We start from the raw sequence: 20,723 nt of genomic DNA, 5'->3' as shown, positions 1-20,723 counted from the left end.
TAAAAGTTGTCATTTTCTGTCTCTGTTTATAAAGCTCACACCCAGCTTGCTTATACTTTCTTCTGCTTGTGGCTGGTTTCTGACACCATGGTGAAGAAGCTGTTGACTGTCTACTATTCACTGGGATGAGTGAGATTATGTTTGTGTTTAAAACATTGTTGTAATAAGAAAGAATTAAAATACTACTGACTAAGACGATGCCTGTATGCCTGTATATACTACAATGCCTGCTAACAATGTATAACAAATGCTTGTTTAGAGATGTGTAGTTCCTCAACAGGTGCCTGTAATGTTATATAGTGCCTTTACCAATTATATGATATGGAAGTATGTGCCTAGACTGAGAAGTCTGTGTTCCTATCTAAGGGTGTGTGTGTTACTGTTTTGATTATGTAAATAAATAGCCGAAAAGATTTTTAAAAAATAATTATTAAAAATCTCTATTCTAATTCTGAAATTTCATTTTCTATAGTTCTGACACTACACCACAACCTCCACTACAACTTTTATATTCCCAGTTCCTTACACCTGTTATTTTTGTTTAATGTTAAAACCCATTGTGAATAAAAAGTCCTATAAAACTTGCTATTTTAAAGCATTCTTTGAATCCAGGGTGGGTCCTTTGACCTATTATTCTAACAGACCAGTCAAACTGTATAATTTTATCAACAGGTTTGCAGTATGACCCTATACTTGCCAAATCAAAAGCCATACTGAGTTACTCCCAGGAAAGTTTAAGGATTGCTGTCTAATCTGCTTTAAAGCTTTGTTTATGAGAGAGAGAATAGGCTGGTCCAGCTCCATCAGGGCTAGCCTGAAGAAGAAGAGCCCTCCCTCCGGTCCATCTGCCTTGGTCCAGGCCTCAGAGGAAGAGAAGAATGCTGGACCTGATCCCCTCCCTCCCTCACCATTCCCTTCTCCTTTTGTGTCCTGTCTTTTTAGATTGTAAGCCTGAGGGCAGGGAACCGTCTATTATCCCCTCTGTTGTAAGCTGCCCAGATTCCCAGTGATTGGGCGGCATATAAACAAATCCTATTTTTGTTGTTGTTGTTGTTGTTGTTGTTGTTGTTGTTGTTTTCTGGTGTTTTCACTGTGAAATTATCAAAAACTGAATAAATTATGCTGTATTTTGATTTCTTTTACTTTCCCTTGCTTAATTTTAATGTTTCTTTCTGGAAGTTAGTCACTTTGCAATTAGTGTGGGGTGTGGGGAAAGAAAGAAATAGATATTTACTCACATATATGTTGGGTCTATAAATCCTGCCAACCGTACCAACTCCTACTCACCCTGGGACCAGTGTCTCTGATTGTTATGACTCTCTTTTTCTCCCTTCTTCCTCTGTACAAGGCACTCTGGAATTGGTAGTTCTTGACAACATTTCACATAGTGAAGCACAAATACCTCTGTCTCTTAAATTAATTTAACTACACAAACACTGTCTCTTTGTTTTGGACAGGGAAATCAGTAAATAAGGGTCTAAATCCCTAAAGGCACCAGATCCTGTCTGATCTTGGAAGCTAAGCAGGGTTGGCCCAGTTAGTACTTGAATGGGAGGTGTTGTTGGTGTGTGCCTTCAAGTCATTTCCAATTTATGGTGACCCTATGGGGGTACTGAAAAGTGCGTGTGTGCGCGCATGTAAAAGCAAAAAATAGAGAGGAGATAAGCTCCATGTGCTGCAAAATGGCCAACTGTTTATTGCTCAAGGTCACCCAGTGGGTTTCCATGGCTGAGTAGAGATTTGAACCCTGGTCTCCAGAGCTGCGATCCAGCATGCAGACCACTACACCATGCTGGCTCCCCTTGGGTGGGAGATGGCCAATGAACACCAGGTGCTGTAGGCTATATTTCAGAGGAAGGATCTGGCAAAATCCCCTCTATGTATTCTTTACCTAAGCAAATGTTAGGAAAATCATGGGGTCACCATAAGTTGATAGGCAACTTGAAGGGAGAGGGGGAGAGAGACAGAGAGACAGAGAGACAGACAGACAGACAGACAAAGAAAGCAAATAACTTATTGACTGGAATGTTCTTTATTCTGCTCTTAATTCAGTTTCATTCTAAATAGCTCAGGAAAAGCTCAAGAATTCTGGAGAACAGAGATATAAGCAAATACATTTCTAGAAATATCCTCAAGCATGTTTTAAAATAAAGGTGAGTCACTGGTGCTGCTCCAGACATTTTTGAACACCAATTTTCATCAGCCTTTAACTACACAGCCAATGATCAGAAACAAACAGAATTAGAGTTGACCAGCTGCTTGACCAGCTATAAGATTCCTGAATCAACAATTTAGCCTGACAACTTCTCCCTTCATAGTAGTGGGGTTGGGGCATGGATTCCCCACTCTGACCTCAAGGACCCAGTCTGCCTCTTTGCTTGGGCCTTCTGTGACTAGTGCATCACCAAATAGACTTTATGTTTCAAAAATGGAATTAGCAACAACAACAACAAAAATAAGCATGTCCTTCCTATGGCCCCTCTGTTTTTGCTGGGACAAATGAAATGGCTGTGCCAGATAAAAAACTTTTGAGAGAGATCATTCCAAATCCACAATGTATCACTGGTGGCTAGGACATCCTTGATGACGTTTCATGCTTCTAAAGTGGAATGAGCTGCTGCCACATGATATTGGCAAAAAAAAAGTGAACCTTATACCCAAACTCACATGTATTTTCCCAGATGCATTTTTGGCCAAGCTGCAGTCTTTGCCCAGATACATTCTTGTCACCTTGGATCATGGAATTATCCTCTTCATCCTTTCTTCTTTGTCACCTAAAGGAGCTTAATGCAGGTATAGGAATGTACCAGACATTTCCTACAGATCTACAGTTAAATTTCTGTGCAAACTACAGTCAAGTCCATGGGGAAGGGTGTTGCTCTACAACTTCTTACACACAGAGGGCCATAACCATTTTGATAATAACATGGTAGGTAGATACCACCAGCCCCCCATTCAGAATCCTTCTTATTTGGGGTTTAGGGAAGTATTAATGAAGCAAGCTCTCCACTATGGAGAGACGATATCCATTTGCTATGAACTGATGAAAATCAATACATCTTAGGTATACAAATGGGAGGTAGTGGTCAGTGCATCCCTGCTGAAAGCTCATGTTTCTGAAATGGCATGAACTAATCTGACACACCAATAGCAAAAGTAACAGCCAGATATGATTCTATTTCCTAAGTTCACCTTTGTCTTCTCAGGTGTGTTCTTTGCCAGGTGGCAAAAACAAACAAAACTGGCAATTGGTCCTCTCTTTCCACTTTAAATCAGCAATTCAGTATTGGCCTCCATGGCTTCCGACTGTCTCTGTCTTTGCCTGGATTCTTTTTGGCTTCCAACAGCTGCCTCAGAATTTAACTTCTGAAAACAAACAACTGAGATCTAACATATGTTCTTGTTCTTCATCCAGACTGACTCTGGAACCCAGCAAAACATTACAGAGTTGGGAACTGGGGCTGCTCTTTCTGAATAAGCTGCTTCATAGTTTGAGTATATATATGTGTGTGTATGTGTGTGTATGTGTGTGTGTGTGTGTGTGTGTGTGTGTCATTGGACTTGCCATATTCTCTATATATTCCCCATGCTGCCATTGGCAAGTGACCTAGTGTCTGGGTGACATTCTTAATGACATTTAAAGGAAGAGCTGCCCAAAGAGCAGCAAAGAGAATTCAAGGAGAAGCAATGAAATTCCGGATTTTACCTAACTGTCTTCAGTGCTTTCTGTCTGAGAGAAAGCATGCTAGCAGGCTTCAGAGACAAATCTATACCTTCTCAGGGGTCAATGTTTTTTTCTCATAATCAGGACTGGGCTGAGGACCTTGAGCTCATCAGTTCGAAACACTAAAGAGCTGTCAATGAGTCCATTACGCTACCAAAATATCCCTTCCCAGTCACCCTTCCTCATGAGTGAAAGGTGGTAGTGGTTCATCTCAAGCCCCTTCCTGAAGAAGGCTTCATACCATTCAGAAATTATGGGAAGAAACAAAATCCCAGGCTCAGCAGATTACAGGGATGTTTTCAGGATATGATTTGGAAGGGGAAAAAAACATATACATATTGAGTGGGTCCTCAGTTTTGGGGGAGAGGCGGTGTGTGGGGAGGCCTTCCAATGCTCACTATCCTCAAACCTTTCACACAGTTCCAGATCAGGCCTACCTTTCCTGAGACCAACCTTACTGTCTCCAGCACAGTGTCTGTATAGGATGGGTATCACCTAAATGAAGACACTCTTCTTGTCATGGCAGACTCTCACAAAGAAAGAAAGACCCAAGGGGGTCATGTTTCTTCCCTCTCAGCGATCCCTATTGACCACTCCCACAGCAGGTTTGAGTAGTGGGCAAAAAGAAAGCATCCCCTTCACACTTTAGGGCTGTGTCCACACTGTGGAAATAACCTGGTTTGACACTGCTTTGACTGCCCAGGCTCAATGCTATGGCATTCTGGGAATTGAAGTTTGCGGTGACCCCAGAGCGGAGCAGTTGCTGCAGTCAAAGCCGTGTCAAGCTGGGTTATTTCCACAGTGTGGATAGACTATAGCAGTGATGGTGAACCTTTTAGAGGCCGAGTGCCCAAACTGCAACCCAGAACCCACTTATTTATTGCAAAGTGCTGTGTCCCTCTGGCTTTCTAGTAACAAACTCTGGCAAACCCTGAGCTGGGGCGACGGCACATGTGCCCACAGAGAGGGCTCTAAGTGCCACCTCTGGCATGCGTGCCATTGGTTTGCCATCACTGGACTATAGGACCTCCTCCTGCTGCTCCTGGTTACTACTAGGAGTATGGCTCCAAGTCTTCCAGCACCATGGAGAGCTCCCAGGAGAGTGAAGGAAGCCTCTGCTACCGATTCCTTCTGCTCTCCCTTGTGCCTCTGCAAGCCCACCCACCCCCAGTCATAAAACCTGGATCCCACAGCTGAGGAGGGAGGGGAGGGTTGGGTGTGTGTGTGTGTGTGTGTGTGTGTGTATGGGGGATCGGAGAAGGGGGCGATCTCCCTCGGAGGACGTGCCATTCAGGTCCGCCTTGGCAACCTGAGGTGGCTCTTCCCCCGGGCCTTGACAGGTGCCTCCATGACAGGTGCCATGACACCGAAAGGGACTTGGATGCCCAGCGCTGGCACAATACCCATAGGGCAAAGGGAAGGCGAGCCTTTATTCCGGAGGAGAAGTGGCCCAGGAGACAGGCGTGCCTACAAGCACCCTACACACCCGAGGGGCTCAAACATGGCACAGCCATAACTCCCTCCTCCCAAAAAAATAATAGTAGTAATAACAACAACAACAATAATAATAAACCCCAGCTTCGACGTGCCCCCAGCCCTTGAGGCTAATGCCAGCCTGGCCATTTCGGCAGAGAGGGGGCGGAGGCAGAGAAGCCAGGCTGCGGGGAGAAGGGGGCTTCTGTTGGCCACACAAGCTCCCTTGGGCCGCCAAGCCTTATGTCCACTTGTCCCCCCCCCCCCAATAATAATAAAAATGCAGAGTATCTACCAAATGGAAAAGAGGAGAAGCGTCTCTTTTCACGTTCCCTCTTCATCCATATGGATGCAACGAGCGAATAGTTGGCCGCAAAAACACCAAACAACGGGGAGGGCAAGGTACCACCATCCCCACCCCCCACCCCCCATTATCACCGTCATCATCCTCATCCCCACCATCCCCATCATTATCATTATTATTGTTTTGGAGGGGAGGGAAGGGAGCATGGTTTCGCTGGACCTCCCCAGCCTCCAATAGCATCTATCTGGGGGAAGATGCTGTCAAGGGCAGCTCCCCTTCTCCCGACCCCAGTCCATATATATGTATATGTATGTATGTATGTCATAGGTATATATATATATATATATATATATATATTCAAATGTCATGTCTGTCTGTCTGTCTGTGTGCTCCTTCTCCTTCCCTCCCTCTCCCTGGTGATGATGATGATGATGATGGGGGTCGGGGGCTGGGGCGGCGGAGTGGGCCGGGGCTGCCCAGGAGGGAGGACCGGGGCCTGGCGTGGCCCTTCCCTCGCTCTCCCGCTGAGCCCTGGACCAAGCAGAGCCCCCCGCTGCCTGCTGGGGCTGGGGGAGGGAAGAGGCCGGGCGCTGCCAGAACAAGACACACACACGCCGAACGGAGACCGGGAGGAGGAGGCAGGGAGGGAGGGAGGGAGGGAGGCGGCAGTGGTGTCGGCCAGAGCCTCCTCCATGATGGCTGAGGAGCGCGCCTGAAGGAAGGAGCCACGCAGCGCCGCCTTCCCCCGGCTCCTTCCCTCCGTCCCTCGCCATCCCCCTCGCGGCCCACGGGCTCCGGCAGTAGCAGCAGCAGCGGCAGCAAGAGGTAAGCGGCAAGAGGCGGCGGCGGCGGCGGCGGTGCTCCTCGCCCTCCTCCTCCTCCTCCTTCAGCACCAGCCTCCCTCCCTCCCTCCCTCCCTCCCCTCTTCCCTCCCCTCTTCTCTCTCTCTCTCTCCTCCCTCACTCCCTTTTTTCCCCGGGAAGAGCATCTTTATGGCTGGGAAGGACTGCTGTGGGGTGGCTCTTGGCGCCGAGCAGGTACGCCGGGCAGCAGGCAGGCTCCCCGACCCCCCTTCCCCGACCCCCCCCCCCCACGAGCAGGGCCCCATCGCTGCCCCCTCCCCAGACTCCGATGGCTTCCCCCCTTGCCTCCTCTGGCTCCCGGGCATGGCTTCCCTCTCCATCCCCCCCTCTATTTCCCCCTCCACCGGCCCCCGCCCCCCCCTCCCGAGGCCTGGCCTCCCCCCCCCCCCACCCCCCCCCCCCCTCCCCCCCCCCCCCCCCCCCCCCCCCCAAATCCTAGGCTCAAAATCCGCAGCGATCGATGAGCAACTGATGGGGAGGGGGCGGGAGGGGGAGGGAGGGAGGGGAGGCCCAGCGGAAGCCCTCCTCCTCCTGCTCTCAGCCCCCTTCCTCCTCCTCCTCCTCCTCCTCCTCCTCCTCTGCCTTCCTTGCCTTTCGGGTGAGATCCGGGGGGGGGGGCTCTATGTAGGGAGAGGAAAGCATACAAAGTTGGGCTGCCAATCTCTCTCTCTCTCTCTCTCTCTCTCTCTCTCTCTCGGAGGTGGGTTCTGAGCGGATGTGCCCAACATGGAGGTGCTGGTGCTGGTGGTGGTGGCGGCGGCGGCGTGTGGGCATCCTCTCCCCTCCGTGTTGGTCTCTCACCTGGAACTGTGGGAAATCATGGTGGAGGATTCTGGGGAGGGGAGGGGGCCAGGATCCAGGCTTTTCCGCCGGGCGGCTTTTCCCTCCTCTCCCCCATAAAATCCCGGAGAGAGCCCTCCTTGCTTCCTCCCTTGCTTCCCCTGCACAGGCTCCCCCCCCCCGAAGCCCCGGGGAGAAAGGAGGAGGGGGCCGGGAGGGGGGCAGGCGGAGGGGAGAGAGAGCCCCTGCCCTCCCGGCGCAGGGCAGAGGTTCGCCCTCTTCCCGGCAAGGCTGGGCTTGGGCTGCGCCTGCCTTCCCGCCTTGGCTGGCTCCGGAGAGAGAGCCTGCCTGCCTCTGGACCTTGCGGGCCAGCTCTGCCCCTGCCTGCCCCATCGGAGCCCCCTCCCTGGGCCTGGGCCAGGGACTGAGTCCGGGGGCTTGGGGCTGCCTCTGCTCCTTGGCTTCTTCTTCTCCTGCTGCTGTTGGGTGAGAGAGAGGGCTTGTGGTGCTGCTTGGACTGGGGCTCCTCTCCGGAGACGGCTTTCCCAGAGTCTGGCCAGTCCATGCTGGCAGTGGGTCTGGGTCTGCTGCCAGGGAGCGAGGAGGGGCGCCAGGGGAGCAAGGCAGGCAGGCGGCCCCTCTCGGGTCAAGCAAGGCACGCCAGAGGACTCCAGCAGGAGACCCAGGGCAGGGGCCCAGCCTTAGCCTTAGCCTTAGCCTTAGCCTTAGCCTTAGCCTTAGCCTTGCCTGAGGAGCCCCTCTTCCGCATCTGGCTCCCAGAAGGGCCCCCCAGCTGTGAGCGCGGGAGGGGTGAGCAGGGGAGAGGGGCTCTCTTCCTTCCTTTCTTCCTTTCTTTCCTCTCCACTGATGCCAGTCGCAAAGGGAGGAGGACAATGGCGCCTGTGGTGACAGGAGTGTCCCCCCACCAACCGTGGGCAAAGAAAGACTGAGGAGTGCATACAGTGGACTTAATTCAGTGCTGTGTGCCCTTTCGATGGATGGGCACATCAATGTGCATGGATGGCTATGCGATCCTGAATGTTATTTGATTCAAACCAGGGTACGCTCATAAATGTTCTGCTGCTGCTGCCTAGCCTGGCAACCAAGGCAAGAGGCAGGGAACGCTCTCAGGAAGAAAGTTCTGTCCAGATGAGGAGCTCCTTTGGGTTTCCATAGACCTCATGGGACACCCTCTCCCTCAGCAACACTGTCTTACTTATTAAAGCACAGGTTCTTGGGTTCTTCAATGTGGTTGGAGAAAGGATTTGGAAACCACATTCTCAAAAGTGGCAGCTCTTGGGGGAGAGGGGAGAAATGAGTGAGGACACTTCTTCGAGTACCTGGCCTTTTAAAGTGTAAAGTCAAACTGATTAAAAAAATTATCTGTGAAGGACCTGGTCTCTTGAAAGGAACACCATGAAATATGGATGGGACCATTTCCCTTTGTCTTTGAATGATACACCATTGTATTATCACTGCTTTACTCCAAGGGGAATCATCTAAAGTTCTATAGGACCTGTTGTATTTTGAAGTGGTCTTTCAAAGAAAGGGGGTTGCTTACTTCTCTTTTTTGAAATTTTGTTTTCAGCTTCCATAATCTACCATGAAGATGACGCATCTTCTCTGTGACCGCTTTTGGGCCTGGGTTCTCCTTATAAGCACACTAACTGGAAGAAGGTGGGGAAAGCACTCTCTCTCTCTCTCTCTTTAAAAAAATACACAAGTATCAGTTTGTAACATCTTTGTTATTGGTAATGGAAAGAGAATAAGAAACAAGCTGCACATGGGCTAGGCTACTACTAATTGTATTTGGGGAAGTTAATCCTGCTCAAATCCCAGCTAAATCAAAATAGAAGATTGAAAGAAAAGGACGGTTTGTTTGCATAACATGTATAGTGCCACTGCTGTTCAGGAAGAGTTCATCAGTGACTACTTCAGCCACACTAAGGTTAGACTCATGATTTGAATGCAGGGGGAAAAGAGTCTTTTCTATAGATAATTTTTGCAAGATTTTTATTCTACATAGGAAACGGGGGAGGGAGAGAAAGCTACACAGAACCTAATTTTAGACATTTGCAGACCAATTTCTTCAGCTGATGTCTTTTCCCTGAAATGAGTGGGACAGGCCTGCAGACTTTAGGGCTGGCTCTTACTTGCTAAATCCTTGCTCATTAAACTGGAAGGTATAGGTGAGGCCAGATTGAGTCTGGGGAATGTGACCATGAAGTCCAGCTATTGCACCTGACGGTTGAATGTTTTGGATCAGATGGCAGCTTGTATGAGATCCAGACCCATCATTATCTTTGGTGAATTTGCCACTGATATCATTGCGAATTTGCCACTGATATCATTGCACTGAATGGGGGAAGGGGAAGCTTCCTCAGCTGTGAAATACAGCTGGAGGTGTAACCTTTCTATCAACAATGTATCTAAAGGACAAATATATTAATGCATATATGTTTTTGTGCTGAATTGCAAACGATATCAAATATTTCTGTATCTGTAACTCTGACTTACTTTCCTTAATTCACCATCGTTATTCAAATTGGTTCCACGAATAGACAGAAATGTGTATCATATATCAGGGATCAAGGTGGCAGTGGATCATCCAATTTAGCTTAGGCTTTTTTTCTGATAAGGATAAAATTTGTTGTGTGTGTGTGTTTTAAAAGCAACAACAACAAGCTAGCATAGCTGATGAGTGATGAAGGTGGATAAAGCGGATTTCCAAAAGGAAAGGAAATAAATGAAAATAAGAAAGACTTGACCCTTGGGTGACTTCCTCTGTTTTAGCCCACCCCCCCCCCCCCCGTTGCTGTGCGCTGCTATATATGTTTCACTGGAACTGTGGATTTGGAAGTGAGAATCAAGATACATTTGCCTGTTATTGAAAAATTATATGAGGTGTCACTATTATAATGACCTGTAGATGGAGTTAGTGCACAGTGGGTTTTTTTTTATTATACAGTTGTTTAGTGTGAAACCACAAACACGCTAACTGACATTTTCCTTCAAGATGTTCAGATGACACCTTGAAAAACACCCATTTCACAGTGAAAATATTTATCCGTCTTTAACTTTGGCTTGTGGCTGCATCAGACTGATCAAGTATCTGTTTTGGGGGAAGCCTCGTAAAATGAAGGGTCACCAGTTTGCGATCCAATTGTTTTGTTTCTAATGCTAGTGAAATGTTTTCTGGTGTTTTTTTTTTAAAAGTGTGTTGCTTGTGCCAAAAAATAAATGACAAAGTAAAACTTGATAGTTTTGAATTTGTGTGTGTGTGTGTTACATGATTTGAGGGCACGGTGCTCACGTCAGGCCTATTCATACAGCAGCAGAATTTTATACAGAAGCAGAATATTTTAAAAGGCAGAATTATAATTCATATTTTTTTGTAAAACATAACTGCAGAAACAGGTATATTTAATGACATTTTCTCAGTGTTGCCAGTAGCATATCGATTTGATCTTTTTCTCTATATGAGCTTATAGCTGCATTTTGCAGTCCATTTACAGAGGTACTGGGGGGGGGGGTATCTTGAAACAGTTAATCATACAAACCCTACTAACAGGATGTCCCATTGAGGTCAGTATTATTTAAGGCCTAAATTATTCGCATAATTCCCCACTAGTTTTGGTGGGACATCATGAAATGTATTATTTTCTGGACTGTTTCTGTTGTTATAACCTGTCTTAATAGTGAGCTATGGATTCAACCACAGGTTGGTTCTTAAGAATCATCTTGGTTTTCAAATTCTTGTGTTGGCATTCAAATTAATGGAATATGCACTGGTAAAACACTCAGGATCATACTGTTTATAATGTAACACTGAAGTAAAGCTAGAGACCCGAGAGCTGGAATATTGGTTCTGTCTGAGACATTCAAGAAAACTTTGGTCACTATATTACGACTGCATTGTCGTAAAACCGACCAAAAGACTTGCATATCTGAAAATATAAAATATAAACACATGCCTAGTTGCCTGCCATTCACGGCACATGTTTGTGTTTTGTGAAATTCAAATGACCTTCAAATGTTATAGAAAAGATGCAGTTAATATCTTGTGGCAATGCACCAGATGGACCATATTTGTCCGGAAGAGTCCCTTATTTGTTAATTAGCAAATTATATAGGGTAGGGTTATCTTGTCCCATATAATAATAATAATATGAGCAGAATACACAAGAAATACAAAGGATTTCCCCTCGATGTTTAAATAGTACTGTGAAGTATTATTCACGAGCCTTCAAAGTTTCTTTGTAATAGGAATTATGTTGCTTTTCTAGAAATGAGCTAAATATGTCACATAGAATCAACCAGCTGTAAATATTGTACACATATATAAATACACTATATATGCATTTATATACATTTAGAATGATAGTTGAGTACATCTAAACTTTGATCAAAGTTAAAAAAAGACATTGCATTGCTTTAATATGGGGTTTCCTTTCATATAGAAATTGTATTTGTAAGTGCGGTAGTTGGAATTTTTAAACCATAAAAGAAAATTATACAATCTGTTTTCTACCTATATTTACGCAAACTGATTTTGAAAATATCTCATCTATAAATTTAGATAGTTTTAAATGCTAGCATACTGTTGCATAATTCATTCCTTAAACGAGGTAGCTATTATTTGCCATAAACATGGCTTGCAAAATATTTGTGCCCATTGCTAACATTCACAAGGAGTTTCCATTTGAAAGAGTTTTTGGTGGAAGGATTTTGCTAATCACATCGGACCAGATATCCAAAGAAGGCTGATTCAGTAATAATGAATGTGACAAAGTGATCAAGAAGAAATGAACTTGGGGTTCAAGGGCTAAGTCCTGCTGAATTTACACTGGCAAGTGTCCCATTTTGCAAATAGGATCTCTCCCAGTTAAAGGGCAGAAGAAGGACTCCAAGATTTGGCTCTTAGACAACCATGATAGATGATTAGGAGAAAACAGTATGGCTTGTACTTGAAAGTGCAAAAAAGAACCACTTTCTTAATGACAAGAACTTCATTGAAGTTCAAAGAAGCGGCTAGCACTTAGCTCATGGCCATAGGAAAACTACAGAAACTGTCTGCTTATTGTATTCTGGTAAAAGGGGGGCAAACTACCATTCAAATTCATTAGCTTCCAGTTGATATTTGGGCTGTCTTAATATTTGTCACGGCCTTGTCCTAAGGCTTTCTTGCTGCAGACCTGCCACATCAACCAGAAAACCATAATCTGGCACTCGTATTGCCAGGGTTCAACTGTAATATGGCAGTCAGCAATACTGGGTGCAGATATTTAAACAGTTATCATTTAGATGCTAGGCATGTGGTTTAGAAGAAAGATGGTGAAATGTTCCTATAGCCTCAAAAAATAATTTCTAATTTACTGAGAAATAACTCAGGTGTACCTCCAGTTTGATTTTCTTCAAAACATACTGGAAAGAAAAAAGTCAGTAACATGTAGAAAGCTTAACTTTTATGTTTAAAAAAACCCATGACACTTATTACTGCGGGATACATCCATAGACAGAGCTGTGCAGAAAGCTGTACAGTTTGTGAATGATATCACTGCTTACATTTCTAAATGTACCTTCCCGAAACTGGTGGCACTTACTTCCAAATAATATTCAAAGATACGTAGAATCAGGACGTAGAGAGTTCTTGTAGCACCTTTGAGACTAACTGAAAGAAAGAAACTGGCAGTATGAGTTTTCATAGACTTCAGTCTACTTCCTCAGATGCATTTGAGGAAGTAGACTGAAGTCTATGAAAACTCATGCTGCCAATTTCTTTCTTTCAGTTAGTCTCAAAGGTGCTACAAGAACTCTCTACGTTCCAAATAATATGTTTGCAACTGTATTGTCCACGGTCTCCTACTTCTTTTAGTATATTTAGATATTTCACTGACTTGTTTTAGATTTCATTTACAGCAAACTGTTTAGTGAGTTGATTTGTAAAACAAGCAAACAAACAAAAAAACCACAGTCACCTTCACTCGTAAACCCCTAGTTTTGAAAGCAGAAATGTTGCAAACATGAACAAAATGGTAAATATTAAATGCCTCAAATCTAAGTTCCATTGATTTTTAAAGGTTCTGTGTCCCTTGATAAAAGCTTTTCAATGAATATGTATACTTCAAAAAGAAAGTCTGCAGGAGAAAGGATCTTATAATGCTGCCATAATCTGGCTTGATGGAAGTGATTTTGCATCTATAAATCAGTATAAGCAAGATTAAGCAGATTTCAGAATTATGATTCTGTAGGTTTGTTGCTGGATTAATGGTTTATAATGTTAATGGCACTATGTTTTTTCCCCCCAGCAATGGACAAACTTCCTTACAAGATGAAATTAAGGACAACACAACGATATTCACCCGAATTCTAGATCGTTTACTTGATGGCTACGATAATCGCCTCAGACCAGGTTTGGGAGGTATGTGTTACTGTAATTTCTCAATTGACCTTAAGAACAAAAAATGTCTACAGTCATTAATTCTTTGCTGTTTGGGAGAATAAAGGCTTATGGGAGAATAAAGAAGTACATGTAAATTTCTGCCAAATTCTCACTTGCTGTAACATGAATACCTCTCTATAAATGGCTACATTTCCTGGGTTCCTCATAATTTTGAGCATAGTTGCATATAATAAAGAATGAATTCTGAGTAAACACATTGGTGAAATTTCAGGTCTTCTGTCACTGATATTGCATAAAAACTTTAAGACTGGATAATTTCCAGTTAAATAAAATTTACTTTAATCCTTCAACCCTGACAAAACATGGGTTGAAGGCAGCAACCCAAGGAGGCTCTGGTGAAAGTAAATTCCCAATAGCAGCCAGACATCCTTTAACATAAGTGTTTGGTTTAAATATTACCTGTTCAGTTTAACTGATCTGAAGGCTGGTCTGCTTCAGACCCAACACTGGCCCTCCAGTGGATCTTGCCACTGTTCATCCCAGTTCCCCCTTTCCCACCCATAGAACAGAGAGCGTTTTTTTAAAAATATGCTGTAGATTTTTATGCTGGTATCAAGAAAGAATGCAGTCACATAAAACTGTGCCAGAGCAGAGAACTGAATCTGCTCCAATTTATGTCAGGAGCTGTCCTGATTTCTGCTTCTGACTGTAGTTCCTTACACTGCAGGAAAGATTGTGCCTGAGGGTCACCTGTCATTCAAAAACAGCTTTGGGAGTACATGTACATGCATACGCAAGGCCTTCAGGATATAATGGGGGGGGGGGAGAAGATATTTGGACAAGCACTTCTGCTGTATCAAAAATACATTATCCTAACAGCACAGTCCTAGACAGGTCTACTCAGATATAGCATTCAAAGGGCTTTCACTCATTTCCAGATAAGCATGTGCCAAACAGCAGTCTAAATGTTGTTACACATAGTTTTGATCTTGGGCTCAAATTTTTGATCTGCTACTAATGTATATTCAAGCTTCAAAAATACTAGATTAAGGGAATTTGGAATTTTTCAATCAAGTTCTTATCCAATTCCAAAGGCATAAAATCAAACTAGGATTAAAAGAGGACATACATGAGGACAGGGCAGGACGTTCAGCTGGACGCCACAGCCTTGTTTGCTATAGCTACTTTCACTACTTTCATTGTTCTAGAGGCAACATGGATATAGAATTTCCCAAAGTAGAGCTTTTGCTCATGGGACACTTATGGAGAAAGATAAGAAGAAGCTCTTTTCAGTCATTCTTTCCTCATTGGAAGTCATTTGTGAAAAGTGCCTTGAAAGTATATTCAGTACAGTCCACCAATTCTTTATCCACAGATTCAACCATCCATAGCTTGAAAATATTAATATATTACATAAAGCAAACCTTGATTTAGCCATTTTATACAAGGGACACTATTTTACTATGTCATTATATGTAATGGGACTTGAGTATCCATGGATTTTGGTATCCACAGGGGATCCTGGAACCAAAACCCAGCAGATACCAAGGGCCCAGTGTACTGAGGAAAATCATCTGGTATAGTTTTGCAGATAAGCTTAAGATATTGGAAAGCTCTTTTAAGCTTTAAACTTAAACACAGAGTAGCTTCATAAGCCCAACTGACATGGAAGCCACCAGCTGACACCATATCATTTGACTGAGTCTCAAACTGTTTGGTAAACATAAAGAGATAAAAGACCATTCACTAACAGGTAGGATTGCTTAGTAGGAAAATGGAAGAGTTCGCCAATTGTCATGTTTTAACTTGTTTTCAAAGAAGCATCAAATACAAAAGCTGAAAGCTCTAATTAAATGAATCATTCAGTGCCCCCATTACCTTTTATCTGTTAATTCTATCCATTTCTCCACTAGATTTTGGTTTAATGGTATTGATGGTGATTATGTTTAAACTTTTACTTTGTTGAGTATTGTTCATAGATTAAGGGAACTCATGAAAATAATGGACTCTTCTGTGCGGAGGATTTTGAATGTAAATTTGGAAATGATGGAACAAAACAAGTCATTATTTTGTTCACTTACTGTGATAATATTTCATCTACCTTTATGAAAATGCTAGGATTAGCTCCCAAATATTTTTTTTTATCCTTGATTAATAGAACTGTAAATTTCATTGGCCTTTGGTGAGAATGAATATATTACACTGAAAATATTACACAACTGAATCTAGATTCACCTTGGTTCAGATGAATGCATAAATTAGTGTTAATGTCATGTCTGATTTGAAAAAAAGCATTTAATGGAATTTGAAATCTGTATAGTATTACAAATAAAAATGATTCAGGGATATTCAAGCTAATGTGTGTGTGGGCGTATCTCAGCCCCAAATGCAGGGCATAGACAAACAATGGATATCTTACAAACTAGAAGGACACACATGTGTTCAAATAGATTATATTTGCCATAGTCATCCTTAGTATGTAGCCGGAAAAGTCCAATGCTTTCTGGTTATGACTGATATAGCCTCTGCTGCATTGGCATGAGCCCTTTCTTTTTGGTCCCATGCATAAAGTTTAAGTTGTGAAGTTAGTCAAGATACCAGAAACATGGTTAATTAGAACTAAAAGTGTTTGGTTCCACACATAGTCAAGACCTAATGTGAATTACTTCTCCTATTTTCAGCATGTCATGACATATCTAACACAAGTAGCAGTCTGTAGCAGTGTGCCAACATGACACTTAAATCTGCCCCATCCCAAAACACTATTTTGCTAATATAGAAATCAAACCATGAAGTGTGTGATTTTGTGAACCATGGTATATTTTATTGGTGGCTATCTACGATGGTAAACTATTGCAAACATTCACAGTCTTAGAAGTGCCTTCTCTGGAGAGCAGGAATTATTTGGCATAGAGGATATTTCCAATGTCTGTGTGACCACTTCACCGGATGCATTATAGCCACAGTCTACAGTCCATATCAAGGAGTGACTGGTAATGCCTGAAAACAGCTGCAGTGCAGTTGGAATACGCCAAATGTGGATTGTCTGACATCTGATAAATGTCTAATCTTTAAAATGGTATTATTTAGGAGGCTACAGACAGCATTTTTGCCTGTGTTCTCATCAAAAGCTAATGCATCAGAAAGGATGCAGCCTCAACACCTCCATATGGTCTCCAAAATATTGAACCGCCAATCCTCTGCAGTTATCTTGATGTGCTCTCAGGAGAGCCTTTTTTTAAATAAACATGCTACTGGATTGCATCTCCAGAGTAATAAATAGCGATGGCTTCAACTATATCCTGATCCTTGCCTTCTTTAAGAACATGGCAAATAAAATGCTTTCCTGATTGCTTGCCAGGGGCAACCAGTAGAAGGCTGAGGATGCATTTCATCATGGTATGGACTACCTAGATAATAGTGACTCATCCTCAATCCCATTTATTTCAAATGCTAAGAAATTAATTATTGTTCCCAGTGCCCTCACATCTGACTCCCAAATAATCGATAGTAAATGAACATATCTAGTCAAATGTGTATAACTTAAGTCCCATATAAACAACAGTCATTATCAAATGAACAGAATCTGGAAATACAGTATAAGGCTCAAATGGATAAGGCAAGCCTTTTTTTTTTGGGGGGGGGGGTAGTCCAGAGTTCAGAGATTTGCCATCTTCATCCCATAGCTTTCTCAAAATTAGACAGGTGCTGCAAACTTTTCCAGGAAGATATGTAAAATGAACAAACATACTTGTCCTTTCTCTGGCTTCTCAAGATTGAAGTACACATCTTTTCTCCAAGCGAGAATGAAGGGATGGATTAACTTGTGGATTTGTCTGCTTATTTGTACGCATGTACAAAGGAGCTGAGAAAAGGCTCTTTAGAGTTTAGATTTTTGATTGTATGGTTCTATAAATGTGTGTGGATTTTAAGAGCTTATGGAAACAGTATATGTAGTGGACTTCTCCTGATGCCTGTTCTAATACAAATTCTGTTTACCCTTTTCACATTGAGTTGGCTCTAAGCTATACAATTTTGTGGAAACAGAATAGAACAGCTGGTGAAAATCACTGCCGAGTAGTTGGGTGCAATAAAAGAGGAAAGAGAAATAAGGTGTTTTTTGTTTGTTTTTTGTAAGATCAGCTATACAATTCACCTATTTCATTATGAAACACAGAACTGGCATTTCCTGAAATTCAGATTAGTCACATAACAAAATAATTTCATTTAGGATAATTAATTGTTCATCAATTAAAAATTGTAAGGACATTTGCCAGGGGTAGATGTTTAACAGAACTAGGATGTATATTAAGGAAGTTACTAATTGTACTTGGTACAATAATGTTATTAATGTATTTCTTCTTCCAGCACATGAGTACATTCAAATCACCATAGAGACATCACAGTTTCCAGCAGAATGTCCTGAAATTATATATTTGTAATAAGTGTTTGCCAATTGCTAATTGGTATTTGCAGTATTCTTGTAAATAGTAACATTGTCGTGTTTTATACAATATTAGTGTCATGATTTAATACAACCTGATCTACGTAAGCCCATGTCATGCATTTTTATACCAGAATGCAGTCTTGATCATCAGAAAAAATGTTTATATACATGTACAGATCAAGGTGAATGTCATCTCCTGCATTCATACCTCAAACTGATTCTTATAATATTTCCATTAGTGTCTGTGGCCTTATCAGGTAATCTCCTGTGTAAAAATAATAAATAATATTTTAGTGATTCATTTCTTCTGTGCTATTGATGGGAGGATTTTTCAAAGTAAACTAAAGGTCATTTATTATTTTAAAATAATAGGACATCAAAGTACATGATCACCCACTTCATTTTATCATCTCAACAACCCTATGAGGTATGCTGGCCTAAGAGAGAAGGGCGAATTCACACTTGCTTTTTTGTCCTGAGGAGATTCAGATAGCCGTGATGATTCAATACTGGAGGAGGGTCAGCCGGGCAATCCTGATTGATTCTGTAACATATCCACACTGGGAAGATGTGGATCGATGTGGATCTTTCAAGAAAACTGGGGGGTGGGGGAACGGTATCAAATATCCTGGGTTAAGTGAGGTTTTGGGTAGCCTCCCCCAAAAGTGCACACACCAAGGAAATAACCTGGATTGACACTGGGTTATTTCCATAGTGTGAATAGGGCCTAAGATCATTTTCTGAGTTTCATGGCTCAAAAGGGACTTGAACCTGGAACTACCATGGGCTAGTCCCCCTTTCTAATCACTACACCATGCTTGTTCCCTATGCAAAATGTAAAATAATAGTCCGGTAAACTAATATGATTAATTCATAGGGATTTTACAACTAAAATATCACCCAAAATAATATGGGGAGAATTTTTCTTTTAAAAGGATTAATATACTAAATATGTGCCTATACTAACACTACAGAATAAACAAGCAAAAGAATTATGTTTTACCAGCTTATGAGACAAAACCTTGGAAGAATTAGAAATAAATGTCCAATTTATAACTATGCTAGTACATCTATACTTCCTAGATGCATGAATAGAAAAGCTTTATACTTGATTGATTGATTTTATTTTTATCCCACTTTTCTCCCAAAAAGGGGCTCAAGGCGGGTCACAATATAAAAACAGCATTTTGAAAAACAATTAAAATAGCCTAATTAAACAATAAAAAGTTAAAAATTTTAAACACACAAAATTAAAAACATACAAAGGTTAAAAATAATCTAAACCAACACCTTTTCCCCAATGTAAGGAGTTATCTTACATTTCAGTTGGTTTGTTTCTTTAAGGAGTTAATTTGAAATACATTCACCCACCAATTTCTGTCTCTTGCTTCCAGTCATGCTAATGCATCTTTAGAATGTAAAGGGAAAACAAAAAAAGAAACAAAAGATCTTTTTTCTCTTGAGTATCTTTCTATTGACTCATTCTCAGTCTACTGGAGCATTCTTTCTCCAGAAGCTTCTTGGTAAAGAATTGGTCCTTTTCAACCTGTCCAGACAGGTTGTTTTTGGAGTGAAAATATGTAAGAGATTTTTTTTCCTGAAAAAGTTTCCTAAAGGTGATAGTGTCCTGAACTGTCCTGACCATACCAAAATAAAAGGTTGTGGTTTTAGATAAACCCTAGAGTCAAGAACATAAATAGAGAATAAACACAACATTTGCAGCAATAAGAAGTTCCACTGCAGCTACCTACAGGATGAGATAGATTTTATCACAAATCACATTTACTCTTTATGACAGTGGTGGACAATTGTACCAGGTGAAGAGGTCCAACGTTTGCCAGTTTAGGCCTATGGTTGTGTCACAACTGTCCATTTTCATCTAAACATTAGCCACAGTAATACATGGAAGGTACTGAGAGTCTACTTACAGTTTTGGCTCCTAGGTTCTCAGATAAGTTTCAACTGGCTTAATATGTGTGTATATGTGTTGAGGAGGTCGTTTTTTTTTGGGGGGGGGGTTAACAAGTAAACATCTGCTTTAGACCCATGGTTTACAGTCTGGGATCTAAAGGAGATTACACTATACTGTATTCTGAGGCAGCATATTCCTCTATAAAACAACTCTTACTGTCAGGAAGTTCTTCCTGAGGTTTAGGTGGAATCTGTTTTCTTGTAGCGTGGATCCATTGCTCAGTGTCCTAGATTCTGGAGCAGCAAAAAACAAACTTGCTTCATCTTCCATATGACTTACTTTCAAATAGTTAAACATGGATATCATGTCACTCCTTAATCTTCTATTTTCTAGGCTAAACATACTCAGCTACCCAAGTCATCCATTTTAGGACACGGTTACCAGACCTTTCACCATTTTTGTTGCCCTCCTCTGGACATGTTCCACCTTGTTAAAATCCCTCTTTAGTTGTAGTTCCCAGAAATGGACACAGTATTCCAGTGAAGTCTGACGAAAGTACATAGGTGTGTCCGCTTTATCTAAACACTACACTCCTATCTATGCTGCTTAGGATCACGTTTGCTTTTTAGCTGACATATCAAATAATAATAATAATAATAATAATAATAATAATAATAATAATAATAATAATAATTTTTATTTATAGACCGCTATTCCGAAATGATCATAGCGGTGTACAGTAAAATTGCAAAACAATACAAAAAATTGCAAGGCCTCTCTCCCCCTGAAGATGGTGGTTGGAGGAGGGCTCTTTGTC

At 42.3% G+C, this 20,723-nt stretch overlaps 1 protein-coding gene across 3 annotated transcripts in view; it reads left to right on the top strand.

Annotated features, from left to right (window-relative positions):
* The first annotated feature begins 6,163 nt into the window (after nt 1-6,163).
* GABRA1 (gamma-aminobutyric acid type A receptor subunit alpha1) overlaps nt 6,164-20,723 on the top strand; it is a 46,158-nt gene continuing 31,598 nt past the window's right edge. Inside the window, exons 1-3 of one of the 3 annotated variants that reach the window (XM_042453352.1) lie at nt 6,164-6,326; nt 8,733-8,821; nt 13,453-13,565. In XM_042453352.1, the coding sequence (XP_042309286.1) occupies nt 8,748-8,821; nt 13,453-13,565 (187 nt within the window). In that variant the 5' untranslated portion in view covers nt 6,164-6,326; nt 8,733-8,747. Of the gene's footprint in view, nt 6,327-6,431; nt 6,539-7,400; nt 7,631-8,732; nt 8,822-13,452; nt 13,566-20,723 lie in introns of those variants that run through there. The other 2 variants (XM_042453351.1, XM_042453353.1) reach the window with 2 other exon arrangements.

This window comes from Sceloporus undulatus, chromosome 2 (assembly GCF_019175285.1).
Source record: "Sceloporus undulatus isolate JIND9_A2432 ecotype Alabama chromosome 2, SceUnd_v1.1, whole genome shotgun sequence".
NCBI classification, from domain to species: Eukaryota; Metazoa; Chordata; class Lepidosauria; order Squamata; family Phrynosomatidae; genus Sceloporus; species Sceloporus undulatus.
The sequence above is the reverse complement of the archived record's forward strand: the minus strand, read 5'-3'. Positions and strand labels throughout refer to the sequence as shown.